The sequence below is a fragment of the Sesamum indicum genome, linkage group LG2 (genome assembly GCF_026168435.1).
Source record: "Sesamum indicum cultivar Baizhima isolate 11 linkage group LG2, ASM2616843v1, whole genome shotgun sequence".
NCBI classification, from domain to species: Eukaryota; Viridiplantae; Streptophyta; class Magnoliopsida; order Lamiales; family Pedaliaceae; genus Sesamum; species Sesamum indicum.
In genome coordinates, this window is record NC_142658.1 from 4,804,419 (window position 1) to 4,821,510 (window position 17,092).

A 17,092-nucleotide genomic window follows, 5' to 3' on the forward strand; every position below is an offset into this window, starting at 1 on the left:
TTGGTTAGTTTAATTAGTTGTGTAATCCTTCCCCTTTAAAAGGGGCCCGAGCTGTACTTCATCTCAGTAATTTTCCTCTGAACGCATTCAAATTTACATTAAATTCGAAAACACCTTATGAAATGTTATATAAAATTGTACCTAGCTATGAACTCTTTAAAATCTTTAGATGCCTTTACTTTGCCACATAAAGAAAAGTTTGAACCTAGAGCCATGAAGTGTGTCTTCTTAGGATATGCACATGGGAGAAAATTATATAAAGTCATCAATTTAGAATCAAATATAATACACATTGCCAGAGATATGACCTTTCATGAAGAAAATTTATATTTTCATCATATGGAGTCTGAAGACACTTCATGCCCACTGCATATGGTTAATGAAAATGAAGAAACCAAAATATTGCAGGACCTTGATCAGACCAATACCCCACACAAACAACCCATTTTACCTGGAAGATCAACTAGATAGGTCACCAGGCCAGCCTGGATGGATGATTTTGTTTGCAGCACTACTGAAAACATATTCGCTATGTTTGATTTTATTTTTAACTTGTTTTCATGTGTTTTATGGAGATAGAGAGAGAAAAACAAAGATAAACAAGTATGTATTAGAGATAGTGTGTTTGTTTGGATTTGTTTTTGGAGATAATATAAAATAAGTATGGTATGTTTGATGTTGTTTAGTAGGAGACAAAAACTACTATTTATTGTCAAATCATGTCTCTTTTATATATATTTATATATATGTATGAGTATGTATATAATTTTTTTAGTTGTAGGGCCTATAATTAGTGTAGACTTATTTTGACAAAAAACAAATGAGACACTGTTTCAAAACATCTCAAAACACCACCAAAATTTCCAAAACAAATCAAGGCAAACATTGTTCATGTTTTGGCCCATCTTGGAGATGAAATAAAATTGAAACCAAACATTATGATTGTCTCCTACTAACATTGCGTTAACTCCAACGTATAGCTGTTCTGTGGAAAGATTAAACATATTGCAGGAGCCAAAGAACTTTAAAGAAGCTCATGAAAGACAAGAATGGAGGGATGCTATGTAACAAGAATTAAATGCACTGGAAAAGAACAGAACCTGGGAGTTTCCTCACTACCTCAAGGAAAGAATACAATAGGCTACAGATGGATTTACAAAGTCAAACTGAGGCCAGATGGATCAGTTGAGAGATGCAAAGCAAGGCTTGTGGCGAAGGGGTTCGGTCAAGTGGAAGGGATTGATTATAATGGCTGCTTTGCTCCTGCAGCTAAGACAGTCACAGTAAGGTTTTTTTTGGTAGTTGCAGCAGCAAGAGACCGGATTTTACATCACTTAGATATAAATAATGTCTTCTTACATGAAACTTAATGAGATCATTTACATGGAACCTTAGAAGGCTACAAAGTTCCTAGTGGAATGGTATGTAACTCAAGAAGTCACTTTACGATTTGAAGCAAGCTTCAAGACTGTGAAATCAGGAGTTCACAGAAAAGATCAAAGCTTTGGGTTTCACTTATTCAAGGTATGATTATTGTCTTTTCACCAAAGGTACTGGTTTACATTTCATTGCACTCCTTGTTTATGTGGATGACATATTGGTTGCTGCAGCTAAAGATGAGTGTATACAAGAAGTTAAAAGGTATTTGAATTATCTATTCACTATTAAAGATCTAGGAGCAACTAAATATTTCCTAGGTTTTGAGTTAGCTAGGTCACCACAAGGCTTGATTGTGACACAAAACAAGTATGCACTTGATATAATTAGAGATGTTGGGCTGCACAAAGGAAAATCAATGGTCACTTCTAGCAGGGCTGAAGTTCTCTTCTGAACCAGGAGGGGCTCTTCAAGGCCCTTCTACATATAGAAGATTAATTGGCAGGTTATTATATTTGGGGTTCACAAGGCTTGACATTTGTTATGAAATACAACAATTGAGTCAATTTGTACAACATCCATACCAAGAACACTGGGATGCAGCTGTACATTTGGTTAGATATCTGAAGGCCCGCCCTTTCTCAGGTTTGTATTTCCCTGCAAATAATGATTTCAAATTGAGAACTTATTCTGATGCAGATTGGGCAGCATGTCAAATTACAAGGAGATCATTAACAGAGTATTATTTTTTACTGGAATGAGTCCAATTTCTTAAAAAACCAAGAAGCAAACAATTGTATCCAGATCCGACAGCAACAGTCAGTGAAATCACTTGGGTGAACAATCTACTCAAGGATTTGGAGATTGAAGTGGCTACTCCTATGCCCTTTTTCTGTGACAATAAGACAGCAACACTATATATAATAGAGAATCCAGTGTTTCATAAAAGGACCAAATATTTAGAAATTGACTGTCATATCGTGAGGAATAAATATAAAGAATGCCTTATTCAACCTATATATTTAGTTTCACAACAACAACTTGCTGATCTCTTTACCAAACCGCTGCCTGGTAACTCTTTGCTACATCTATGTTCCAAGTTGGGTTTGATTATCACGAACACAAGTCCAATTTGCTGGGTTGCTGAAATACAAGTTTTAAGTGGCAGCTAAGCACGAAGCAGTTGCATACTTTATGTAGCCGTAAATTTCCTCTCAACACATTTCTTTATCAAATCAAGATCTTGAATGACGCCCACCCACGATACACTGAAATATAGGTTCTTGCTCTTAGATTAGTAATTGGGAATGGTGGTCTATGTTTTGAATCCCAAATGCAATTTTCCCATGCAAAATAAAAACAACTAGGAGATGGGGCTAGTATAGGTTCTTGCTTCTAGATTAGTCATTCGGAATCGTGCTCAATCCCAAATCATTCCTTGAATTAAAAAATTAAGTGAATTATCGGTCACTATTTTTACTGACGTCAATTTTATATTATAAATTATTATTAATATTTTAAAAATAATATTAACAACTTATTTTCTTTTTAAAAAAAAACATCAATATTTTTTTTAACATTAATAGTTCAATAAGATATACAATATTATAAAATAAATTTAAAAACAAACTTATAAAGATCCAATACAAGAAATGATATTATATATTTTTAAATTTAATAAAAAATTAGATACATTAAATTATTAGAAATAATATAACAGAAATAGCAAAATCAAACTAAGAAGAGAAATCAGAATTTTATATTTAGAAATAACATAAAATAGTTAAACTTAACAGATTTGATCCCATTCAACATAAATAATGCCCATTTTTAAAAATAATCTATTATTCTTTCAGAAATAACATAAAATTAAGATACTTAACAAAAATAATACACATTTTAGAAGAAAAATTAAAGATTTATCATGTATTTACACTTGACTGTTGACCCGATAGGTTCAATCAATCCAGTATTGGGTCACACGGTTCATCAGTTAAACCACTGGGCCAAACAGTTTTCACGAAAAAAAAAAAAAAAAATTGGGCTTCTCTGTTTTTTTTTGGTTTCAACCGGACCGAGTGATGGTTCGAACGGTCCGATCGTCCGAGCCGAGTTAGGTTTTAAAACATTGATCGTGGTACTAACCTAGGTCTAAGTACCCTTCAAATTTTGCACTAAAAGAAAATTCATTATTAACTATAATTTTATTATTTATCAACTAATATCATCGAAAATAACAATTATTAATAAAAATTTAAATCATTTACCGTGAAAATTATTTTTGCTATAGTTATGAATTATAATAAATATATTTATCATGATTTTAAGCCACATTCATAAAAACTATAATTACGTAACCGTAATAAATGACTTTTCTCTTGGTGAATCAGTGGGCATATGGTTCTTTGTCCTAGCTAGTTCCCAATGTAAAATTCAATTTCAGTCCTCACATTTAATAACTATTAATAACTACTCATATTTGACTTTTGTTTGCAGGGATGCTAACTATTATGATATTATAAGTTTGAAAAATTGCTTTATTGTCAAATTGAAACCAATATGTCTAATTAATATGTTCGATGATGTACATTGAAAATAACCCATATTTTCATATAGAAAATTTGTCCCATAGTATATGTTTATTAAATCGTATAAGTCAATTGGGGGTAAATATATATTTTTATTAAAACAATTTGTTAATATCGACAAATTTGATGAATTTTGGCTAATTGATCGAATTATTTATTAGACGAAAGCAAATCTCATGAATACTAAGAATCACATGCCACAGACGCAATTGTGGAATCGGGTGGACATTTTTTACATTTGAAATTGTATACTTCATTGTATTTTTAATAATTTTACAAAAAAAATATATACTATTACATTTGTACACTTAATTGTAATTTTTAAATTAATATAATTTTAATATTATAATTTTTTAAACTTTAATATGTTTGTTAAAAATTAATTTTATATAATTAATTTATAAAAAAATTAATTAAACAAACTTAATTAATTAATTAAACAAAAAAAAAAGATGACCCAAGTCGTGAATACAATAAACGACTTGGATCATCATCACTTCATGTCGTATTACAAATCACGACATGATATCGTGAACGACATGGGCATTTTTTTAAAAAAAAAAAATTTAATTCAAGTCATAATTTCTAATCACGACTCGTCATAAAAATATTAATATATTTAATTAAATTATTATATTTTTTGATCTATATTATCTAAAAACAAGTCTAATATTAAATTATAATGCATATGGATTTTATTGTTATATAGCAAAGTTATTAGTTAGTATTTCATATTCTAATTTTATTTTTGGTATTTCTCATTAAATGATTGGAACAAATGATTTTTTGTGGCTGTCAAAATATTTATTTTCATTGTATTGCTTTTTTTGGACTTGTTGTGAATGCTTTCTTCCTAGTTCTTATTTAGATAGTGAAAATATAATATATTGCAAATTGTAAAATAGTTCATATTTTTTTTTATTTTAAGATGTTTTAGAAAAAGAAAAAAAAATTGAGCTCGAGCTCAAACTTTTGGCTTGTTCGTGAGCTTGACTCGAGCTCGGCACGTGATTGAGATCGAGCGCCTTGTTTGGTGATCGGGATCGAGCTCCTTGGCTGAGCTCGGCTCAAATTCCACTCGTTTACACTCTTAATAATACAAGAGATAATAGAAAACAAACAACACCGATCAAAAAGTCAAGAGTAAAAAAGATGAAATTACAACATTATTTTAATACAATTGTGTTCTCTTTAATAATGCTGCCCGCGATGGGAACATACCGCAACTCAAAGCAACGGGCAGCCGCGCTGCATCGAAAGCAGCAGTTATGCAGAGGGAAGGGCGTGGCATTGGAGCTTCACGTGGCATTTGAAGGGGTGGGAATCCAGTTGACAGGGGGTTTCATTATATTGGGACTATTATATATTGTAAAATTTCTATAAATTAATATTTTATAAATTAATAAATTCTCTAAAACAATAAAATATTTCGATCCTGATTTGAGCCTTTGTAAAAAATTATCAAATTCGATAGGATAATAAAATAATAATTTTTAAAAAAATTTCTTTATAAATATTAGGTTCCATTAAAATTCTAAATTAATAATTCATAAATATTACAATTAGAAATATTATGATAATTTGTAAAAATATGAAGTTTGTAATGCTTTACGCATATGATCATTCATGGATGATTTTGTAATGCCTTTTAGATGAGAAGACATGATTGTGTGTTATGAATTATTTTATTTTCATATTGAGATTTATATAGTATATGTTTCATTCATCATGCATGAATATATTTAATTAGTTATAATAGTTATTTAAGTGCAACGAATTAATATAAATATGTATATTTAAGTAATTCCAATGAATTGATACATGCGTCTATAAATATAATAGTTAATTGTATACAATAAATTGATATTATACATGAATATATTTAATTAGTTACAAAGAATTGATTGATGCATGAATATAATCAATGAAACATATATGAATTCATTTATTTTCAATACATATGTACTAAATTTGCTGAATTTAAAAAGTCTCTTTTTTAATTAATAAAATATTAATTTATCGATAAATTAATATCTCTTTAAATTAATAAAATTTCATGGTCCCAAAATTATTAATTTATAAAGGTTTTACCGTATCCACGAGCTACGTAACCCTTTTTTTTGTGCTTATAAGAAGAGGTCTCCACCAAGTAGAGTGCATACACGTCAAAAACATTATCTTACAACAAAAATTCCTCAATTTCCATTGAAAATGCCAAGAATCCAAGAACAAAAGCCTCATGTTGTCATGCTTCCATTCCTGGCCCAAGGCCATATCATTCCAATGGTGGATCTTGCCAAGCTGCTAGCCAAGCGCGGTGTGACCATCTCCATTTTAACCACCCCCGTCAATGCCGCCCGGTTTCAGTCAGTCATCGATCGTGCAATCGGCACTGGACTCGACATTCATGTTCGCCACCTCAAATTTCCATGTTCTGAAGTCGGGCTTCCTGATGGTTGTGAGAGTTTCGACTTGCTCACCTCCAATGATGATGTAATGAAAATCTTCAAAGCTATAGACATGCTGAAAGATCAGGTTGAAGAATCGCTCCGGCAACTGAAGCCCTCTCCGAACTGCTTAATTGCTGATGCGTGTTTTCCCAGCTGGGCCACGAAGGTTCCTCTAAAGTTGAACATTCCAAGAACTCTATTTTATGCAAGTAATTGTTTTTCTCAACTATGCAAGCAAATCCTACACACCTGCAAAGAATTAGAAGCTGTGACTTCTGATACTGAGTATTTTGTGATGCCTCGCTTTCCTGATAGAATTGAATTAACCAAAGCTCAGATCAGAGGCGCTCTGAGTAATCCGAATTTTGAATGGGATGATTTTTGGAATGAAATGCGAGCGGCTGAGGAAAGAGCATTTGGATCAGTATTTGCCAATACTTTTGAAGAGCTGGAATCTGAATACGTCAAAATATACAAGAAAGACACAGGAAAAAGAGCCTGGGGTGTTGGTCCTGTTTCCTTATGCAACGAAGATTACTCAGACAAGATTGAAAGAGGCAACAATGTCCACGTAGCTGAAAACAAGCGCTGCCTGGAATGGCTCGATTCCAAGGAACCAGGCTCCGTTGTTTACGTTTGCCTCGGCAGTCAGTTCATCCCGGCTACTTTACAACTAATCGAGCTCGCCTTAGGGTTGGAATCTTCAAATAAACCCTTCATTTGGGTTCTCAAAAATGCATCTGAAGAATCCGAAAAATGGCTTTTGGAAGAAAAATTCGAGGAAAGGATCAAGGATAGAGGCCTCTTGATCCGTGGCTGGGCCCCCCAAATGCTGATACTTCCTCATCCGTCTATCGGAGCATTCTTGACACACTGTGGAGGGAACTCGATGCTTGAAGCAATAGCGGCCGGCGTGCCGATGATAACATGGCCGATTTTCGCGGACCATTTTTGCAATGAGAAGTTGATTGTGGAAGTATCAAAGATAGGATTAAGACTTGGTGTTGAAAAACCTGTATTCTTGGAAGATCCTGATGAGGTGACAGTGCAGGTTAAGAAGGATGAGATTAAGAGGGTTATTGAGAAGTTGACGGAGGAGGGCGAAGAAGCGAATGAGATGAGAAAACGAGCGAAAGAGCTCCGGGAAACAGCGAAAAAGGCAGTGGAGAAAGGGGGCTCTTCTTACGTTAATGTGACTTCACTCATACAAGATGCCGTGGCGGAGCAAGCAAGATTAGGAGGTCGTCATGAATAATGCATGCAGTGCAGACATTATTATGGCTCAGTCACCGCTCATAGAAAACACTTTGTATGTCTCCAGAAATAAAGCAATGCATTTGGGAAAACTCTTACCCAAGACCTTTCTCTGTGTTTTGGTGTTTCCCTGTGATTTTTGGGGTTAATTATTTTTTTATTATAAAAAAATAATTTTTTAATATCATCTAAATCTAAAATATGAGACATTGGCTAATAATTCTAATATTTGGTGAATTTTAAAAATAAATGTCACGTCCATAGAATTTTATATATAATTTAAGAGACTAATTGGTAATTATAAAAAAAATTAAATTTAATTGTAAGTAAATTAAAATATATTAAAATTTAAACAGAGTAAATTGAAATTATTATAAAATATTTGAGAGGAAATTATAATAAATATATTTAAAAAAATTAATTGAAATAGGGGGGGGGGGCTGCCACCCACCACCTCACCCTTTTTTTAACACAATTACACGCACATACTGTAATTTTTCACTTGAAATGCTTGTTATTGGTGCTTTTTTAAAGGCTGTTCCCTTCAAATAAATGCATTTTGTTGTATATATAGTATTGAAGTATCATAATAAAATTCATATCCATTATATTAAATATTTATTTATAAAAATATTATCAAAATATATTAAAAAATATAATTATTTTAGTAACCAAGTTTTAGTGTTATTGTTAAATTGATACATGAGTTTTTGCAAATGATATAATTGATACTCGAGTTTTTTCATAAATATTGAATTGATGCATGAGTTTGTATAAATGTCCAAATTGGTACTTGAGTTTTTACATAAAAGTCAAATAGATGTATATCTCTATTTAGAATATTTTATCATGATAAAATTACCCTTTTAATCTAACTTAATTTTTATATATATCCATTTATTTATAACACAATATAGTCCTATAATTAAATAAACTATAATATTATAACAATCTAAATGAGAATAATAAGTAATAGTAAATTAGTTTAGTATATAAAAATATTCATTCAATAATTAAAATTAATATTTAATAGATTGGGTAGGAAGTGATGTTTTTAAAAATAAAGGTTAAAGACATTTTAAGCAACAAATAATTTCTTGGATTTAATTTCTAAAATATTATAATTTTGAGAAAATAAATATATTAAGACAAAAAAATAAAAAAAAATTAATTTTACCGGTCTTTTTCTTAAGTTTTAATTTTTATAAATTATATACTCCTATATCTATATTTTAATAACTGTATACCTCATCAAGGTGACTTTATTTTTATTTATTGTTTTAAATTGTGAACTTTAAAGCTTCTAAATCTAATTATTTATTATTGTGTATTTTTTTAAATAATAAAATTTTATTATTCTTACTATTTTCCTAAATATTGTAACTTTACATTAATTTAAATTAATATTTATTTTAATTTAAAACTTGTACCCTTTTATTTATAACACTAGTGGCTTCGATCCAGTGTATTTTTAATTTTTCGGGGTAGTAAGGGACAAACTATTTATATATTACTATTTTTAATACTTTTATTATAATAATTAAACCATAATATTTATTTAGTCATAGAGTGTACCATGATAAAAAAATAAATACTTAGGACTAATTTCGATTCAAATGAGAGAGAGGGAGAGAGAGGACTATTTTTAGATTAAATGATATATTTGTTTATACAAAATATTTTAAGATAGATGTAGGTTTCTATTCGATACTTATGAAGAAATTCACGTATCAATCCAAATATTTGCAAAAATACATATATCAATTTGATATTTATGAAGAAATTCGGTTTCGATTAGATCATTTACAAAAATTCATGTATCAATTTGATAATAATACCAAAACTCAGGTACTAAAATAATCGTTACTCAATATACTAAAATATAAGATATTGACTAATAATTCTCATATATGATGAATTTTGAAATAATGCATTCTTTGTTAGTGGATTATAAATTATAAAAATAAAATCCATATTCATTATATTAAATGTTCATTTATATATAAAAAAAAAAGTATCAAAACTTACTAGATTAAGCTTGAGCTTTTTTTTAGAGTTAAAAATTTAGACAATATAAATAAAAAAAATCGTATTTTGTTATTATCTAAAATAAGAGATATATTACTAATACTATGATATTTAGTGAATTTGAATATAAACTTGATATAATATTGAATACATAGTTAAATATGTAAAAATATATTTATAAATACAAATTTGAAAAAATAAAATAAAGTGTGAGCTCCTTAGCCAGCTCGCTAGTTCAAGAACGAAAATAATGCAACTCGAGCTCGAGCAGGCTCGGCTCATCTTGTACCCCTAACTATGATATTTCCCAAAGACACTTATCTTTACTAAATTGGCTACTTTTTGCAATCCACATAAATTGTATCATTTTTATCATCATATTTCACCATTATTCTCATATCATTTTGGGCTTTTCCTTCATTTTGTTCAGTAAATCATTACTGATTTAAGCATTAGAGTGTTAACCTTTATTTTGTATAATAGCCCCCCATTAATCTTAGAATATCTCTGAAAGTCCTTCGATCATTGTGGTGCTACTGAAACTTGATGTTAGATATTCGTCTACAGGGCATCCAACATATATAGTTGTTACTTCTTCAAACATTATAATTATTGCATTACTATAATGCACGGTTACTCCATAAAGTTACTCGATGCAGCATCGGACAAGGACAAGTGTTGGACATGCGAATAAATATAAAATATAAACAAAATAGAACATGATGTCGGACATGCCTGTTCGACATGTTTTGAAGATGTGTCCAATACGTTTAGGGTTTTTTTTTTTTAGTTTTCAAAAAAAATTAGATTGTCTTTAATAAAAAGAGTTTGTGGCTTAATAAAAATAAATTACTTTACTCGTCTCCAGACAAAAAATTTTGGGATAAAATCACTTAAAATTCGAGAGATGGTCATGATGATTCAAAATTTTTCATTACATACTTTTAAAATAAATCGATGTTATACATATATTTTTTAGCCACACTTGGTTAAGAATTTAGATATAAGACATGCTTATTTTATATTTTATCATGATATTTTCATATGTATCTTTTAATTTTTATGCAAAATTCAAAATATATATAATAAATCTCTGTCGTGTCTTAAATTCTTTGAAGGGAAAAAAAATTTAGTCCTGTAATTTTGTCCTCGATTCATTTTGTTCCATTAAGACCATTGTCAATTTTTTTACGATTAATTTGCAAAAGATGTAAATATGGTCCAATTTAGGGTTTTTACGCAATTTTTCAGTAGTTTCCGCTGGAATTTTCATCCGAGCAAGGAAACTGATAATGTGCATGCAGTTGAGTAATTGGAAAAATGTCTTCTTTTTGAAAACCATTGTGTTCTTTTTAATGCTATATATGTTTTGAAATATTTAGAGATCTGTATTAAACTAATAAACATGTTAGCAGAAAATATATATTGTATATTTTCAGAAATAATGCATTACTTTTTAATGCTAAAGTTTATATATTTTACATAATTATTTGTATTATAAAGATATTATTATATATTCTATGTTGTGAAAGATTTATAAATCTTTATTAAATTGGTAGATATATATGTTATAGTTGATATATTTAAAAATGCTTTTATATTATATTTTAAGATAGTAACTTTTTAAATATTATATATTGATCATATACTAATAGTTAATATAGAAATTTTTTAAAGTATTATAAATTTAATTTCGATTTTTTTTTAAATTTATTAATTTAATAAATATATTTATATCAATATTAATTATATTATTCTTGAATAAAGAAAACATATTAATTAAATATCAATATTTTTAGGTAGAACTTTTCTATAAAAAAACACACTATCTGCTCATTGGATGACATTTAACAATTAATAATTTATATCTACAAACAATTTAAGATTATTTAACGCTTAGATATATGAAATATGTCAATTGCATGGAAGTTATTGTGTATGTTGAGTGATTGAATATATTACTCAATTTATACAGATTTTCTGCTAATATATTAAACATTTGAATATCGTATACACATATGTACACACTATACTTAATTAAAGATTATTAATTATTTAACTAAGAAAAGTAATATTCAATTGTTCAAAGTCTAGCGATCATATATAAATTAATGATGATTATGGTACACAATTAGTCTTACTAATTAAAATTAAACTGTAAAACACAAGTGAAAAGCGGTTAAGTTGTGATTAGAAGATTGGGAGTTGAGTAATAAACAATGATGGGAAATTAATATTTAGACATATCACCACAGAGACTGATGAATTGATTTTACACCCACCGTTGGAGATGGCTTGTGTGTTTTAATAAACGTTGATGTTAACGGACAAACGCCTTCTTTAAACCCTCGGATTAATACAATAATTAATTAAATTTCGTGGGGGTATGGAATAATCAGTCAGTTAAGAAATCATTTTTATAATCAAGTTTTCAATTATTACACATTGTATGTCTTTCTACGTTTGCGACTTACCATCTGCATCAAAATTATTAATACAATATATTCATTATATATAAGTTTGTTAATGTTAATTTCGTTACTTCAATTTTATATATACATATTTCTTTGAGGTGGGAAAAGGAAAAAATTTTAAATTAGTATTATAAAATCGTGAGGCATATATATATGTATATATATATATATGAAGTTAGAATTGACAATATCTCTGCATGTCGTTAGAAAGAGAAGACGCTAAAGTTTATAAGTCCTTACATCTAAGTTTTAATACAAGATTTAATATAAGAGATTATCGTAACAGTACATTAGTACATTATATTTTTGTATTTCTTTTTGCTATTGAAGCACCGTCACAAATACATTATGAATTATAATTATTAATAATCAATATATACCAATTAAATAATCAACAATTATAATAATTACTACATCAAATCAATAACTACTGTTAAAGTAGAGTATTACTATCTTCAAACTCACCATCTTATTGTCATAAAACCTTAATTTCACAAACTAAGCTCTACAACCTTGGCAATACATCACAAGCCCTCGTTAATTAATTACGAAGCGAAGACATTTTCACTAATTACCTAATTAACTTAACCAACCCAATAAATGTAAAAATAAAGAGTGATTAGCTAGGTTTTCATTTTACTTAAGTTTCTTAATTTTGAATTCATTAGTTCCTGTCTTAAACCAATTAGTTAGAAGTAAATTTACTGGTAATCATCCTGCTAATTTAACCATAATCAAATCAAGTTTTCAACAATAAATTAATTAAACTTTGAACAACTACATATATATATACACACACATATACACACACGTAGTTTCTGATTATAAGGGTAATTATTAATATTGATAGGTAAATTAACAGTTCAGTTTTACCATGTTTCTTAAAAATGAAAATCTGCAGCAAGATACGTATAAGGTGGTATTTCTTGTTAAAGACGTATAGTGACAAATAATCCGATAACGTTAAACTTTTCAAGTATATATATATACACACACAAATATATATATATATATATATATATATAAATATATGTAGAGGTAGTGAAAACATGGAGAGGTCACCAACCATATACAATAATTGAATAGCAAGCTTTTCATTCCTAGTCCTATTCCTGACCTGCAGCAACTTGACGTTCTACTTTTAAGCTTTAAAAGCTTACAATCATTAATTCTTGACAACATATATATATATATAACAAAGCTTGTCTCAAGTAAAAATCGCTTAATTCCCCAAGCTTTTGATCTTCGTCGGCCGCCGCACTCTGATCATAAATTCCGGTTCTGAATATTTTCCCAGTTGAATTGATAAAGGTAATATATTCAATTGTATACATTAATCTGCAGGGGTGTTTAAGTTTCTTCTTCTCTTTGCATATTCGGAGTGAATTAATTTCATATGTGATTTCTTGATTAGCATTTAATTTTCTCACTTTATATAATCAATCATATCTTATCTAATTAATTTCTAGTGTTGAAGTTAATGCATTTATATGTACCCCCTCTCCCCTTTGGTGTCCAAATTTTGTGACAACCAATCATGTTATTCTTCCTATTTATGCTATTCATTTGTTCATCCACCCTTTCCATTAATATACTTAGCTATAAACCCAGAAATAATTCAATTTTTATAATTCATATACGCAGGGAAAAAAAGCCATATATTTTTCAGAGATTATATATATATAATTCTGTTCACACAATATGAGAGCTAGAATACTAGATATTTAGAAAAATAACCTAGATCATATCTATATATATATCTGTAAACATGTCAATAAATTTCAAAGGCATACAACTTTTCTCAAAGTTAGTTTTGTTCACTCTTGCTCGCATGCACGGTGATCTACGAGAGTATTCGCATATTATATATGTATATATATATATATGTTTATATAAGTGTGTTTGTTCAATGAATGCTCCTCAATCCTGTTTACTAGTTACCTAATTTGATAGTAGTATATTTGAAAAATTCTTACCTAAATTAATAAATTCAATCGGATCAAACCAAGCGTAATATATTTGGCATGTAATTGGTCATCTTTCATCAATTGTAAAATCAATCACGCATCAAGTGTATTGTATCTGTTATATAATTATTTCAGGTTCAGTCAAACTTAATCTAAATTAGAGTTTTCCTAATATATATATATATCTGCTATGGTATAAGGTAATTTATTGACATTCATGAGAAGTCATTTTTACACAAAGTAAACAACTTTTTACTGTTGATGGGCCATTAATTAGCAAGACAAACAAGTCTTATAAAAGTCCATTTTGTGGTGCAAAACGTAAGCAACAATTTTCTGTGTGTATATATCCATTTCTCCTTTCCATCAATCTTGATTAATTAGGATGATATGGTAGCTAGTTATTCACCTACTCATCTTCATAGAATATATAACTTTGAAAATTTTCCAGTTATTATAACTAGTAATTCCGGCCATGGATGATCAAACTACGTGTGGGGGCTCAAACGACGATCCAAGAACTTGTCCTCGAGGGCACTGGAGACCAGCTGAAGATGAAAAGCTCCGGCAGCTCGTCCAGCAATATGGCCCTCAGAACTGGAATTCTATTGCTGAAAAGCTTCAAGGAAGATCAGGTAAACATGCAGTTGTCTGTGTTGTGTGGAGCATAATTGTATATATAACCCTAGTTATGTTTAAGTTGTCGTTTCGATCAATGTGTGCCTTTGTTCCCAAAATTAGGGTTTCATATATTTCTTGCACCTTTCACATGGTTTTCTCAAAACGCAAACAAAGTTGGCAGATGTTTAAGGATAATTTGTGAAGAGCTGTTGACCTAAATTTAAGCCTCCCTCTGATCAACTAGCTGCTAGTTTATGAATTTGAAGAATATATATATATATATATATATATATATATATTCCTTGTTTTTAAATAAAATAGTTAATTAATAATTAACAGTTCAAGAATTTAATAATTTTGTCCTCTTAAATAATTACATATAATAAATTAATATATATATATATATATATATGCAGGTAAAAGTTGCAGATTGAGATGGTTTAATCAACTGGATCCAAGAATAAACAGGAGGCCATTCTCAGAAGAAGAGGAAGAAAGGCTGCTTGCAGCTCACAGAATCCATGGCAATAAATGGGCACTGATTTCCAGGCTTTTCCCTGGTAGAACTGATAACGCAGTCAAGAACCATTGGCATGTGATCATGGCCAGAAAGCAAAGAGAAAAATCCAAGCTTTGTGGCAGCAAGAGAACCACCCTTGATCAAGATAATTATAATGTTGCTCTCCCTCACTCCAAATCTCCCACTACTTACATTTTCCGTCGAAAAAATTCAAGATTGCAAGAGGATCATGATCCGTTTGGCTCGAAGATCAGCTTTGAGAATGGTGGGATTTTGGACTTACACAGCCAAAGCAAAGACAAAATCTTCTCTATGTCCTCCTTCTCTGGTTCGTACACACCCTGGCCTAATAATTTATCTCCTGATTTATTCGGAACAAAAAGTTACAAGTCGCCTAGTTCTGCATCCATCGGTTCAAACCATCAGACCAACTTTTCAATATTCAGTCCCAATGAGGATTCCGTTTCAGCCCTCAATAACAAGAGGACCCTTTCAAATACCTTTAGTTGTTTGGACTATGGGTCGAAAATTAACAGAGATTTTTCAAGTATTGGAGAAAATTCACTCCCCTTTGGCAAGACCAGGACGAGTGTCAATCAGCAGCAGCTTGAAGAAAAGAAGAATGTTCCCTTCATAGATTTTCTTGGTGTCGGAATCTCTTCTTGATGATTGGTATATTATTCGCTTCTTTTTCTATCTTCAATTTACATATATAGTTACAATGTTAAATTGGGGAATATTAGGTCGGCAACGTTCGAATTTAGGGTTGTGTAGTGTTGTGTGTTTGCATGGATGTATGCATGTTGGTCTAGTTAATGTAGTTCCCCTCTGTAAGTTAGATTAGTTGATGATAGGTGAGGATGTTTGGTTTTCTACGTATAGCTAATTAAGATCTTTGTTGAATTTAGAATCCCTCCTGAAATTTGTAGGGTGGAGATGGATGTAGGGCTTGAATGTTTGTGATGTAGCTTACAATTTTTGGGAAGATTTTCTTTTGTATCTACTCCTACAAAGATCATGTGGAGATGTTAAATTTTGTGTGTTTCCGATTTATTTGTTTACAACACTTAAAATTTTGCATGTTACTTTAATTTATTAGGGAATCACAAGAGAGGGATTCGATTTCAGGCTTAAGTATATTTTTGGTACTATAATTACAGTTATTTAGCAGTATTTTGGTCATTTAATTTGTAAAATGATCCTTAATTTACCTTTTTATAATTTCATGATTTTATGATAAAACTGGTCGAAAGGTGAAAGACTATTTTACAACCTAACAAATTACAAATGACTAAAAGGTTAAAGAGATATAAAAATACAATTAAACCCTTGATTGAAAATTGATTAATTTTGATATTGGCTTGGACATATGTGTCATGTGTGTGTATGTTTATTCCTGATGAAATGTTGCAGTTGATCAAGGTAGAGTTTCCTGAAAATCCAACACAACTGAGATAAGAAGCCCAATTGACTGACCCAACCCATTTCATTTGGATCACCCGACCCACTCCTGAAACCCATATTCTCCCCATTTTCAGATGAAACCGGGTTGCAACACTTCATTCCGACGTTTTCATTCTAGATCTAGGGAAAGAATGCTGATGCGGCGTGCGTATCCACCGTCGATCATATATTAATATCGCTATGTCCAATTCGCCTATATGACAGTAATATGACATCAGAACTGTACGTCTTTTTGCAGTAATGTGATAGATTTAATCACCATTTTCTTACTATATACTTATTATTATTATTAAAGGATTAGTTACAGTATCAATTTTTTAGAACTAATGGAGCAGTTGCGACAACTAGT

General features: G+C 30.0%; 1 protein-coding gene and 1 pseudogene across 2 annotated transcripts; both read left to right on the plus strand.

Annotated features, from left to right (window-relative positions):
* The first annotated feature begins 6,145 nt into the window (after window positions 1-6,145).
* Window positions 6,146-7,727, plus strand: LOC105155441 (UDP-glycosyltransferase 73C4 pseudogene; annotated as a pseudogene).
* A 5,577-nt stretch (window positions 7,728-13,304) lies between these two features.
* On the plus strand, window positions 13,305-16,284 carry LOC105179944 (uncharacterized). Of its 2 annotated transcripts, XM_011103606.3 has the most exons (3): window positions 13,305-13,482; window positions 14,590-14,773; window positions 15,176-16,284. In XM_011103606.3, the coding sequence occupies exons 2-3, from the start codon at window positions 14,614-14,616 to the stop codon at window positions 15,943-15,945; spliced, it is 930 nt and encodes a 309-aa protein (XP_011101908.1). In that variant the 5' UTR covers window positions 13,305-13,482; window positions 14,590-14,613; the 3' UTR covers window positions 15,946-16,284. The 2 variants fall into 2 exon arrangements, with proteins under 2 accessions (XP_011101908.1, XP_020554996.1); XM_020699337.2 differs by lacking the exon at window positions 13,305-13,482 and having other exon boundaries at window positions 13,515-14,773.
* The last annotated feature ends 808 nt before the right edge of the window (window positions 16,285-17,092 follow it).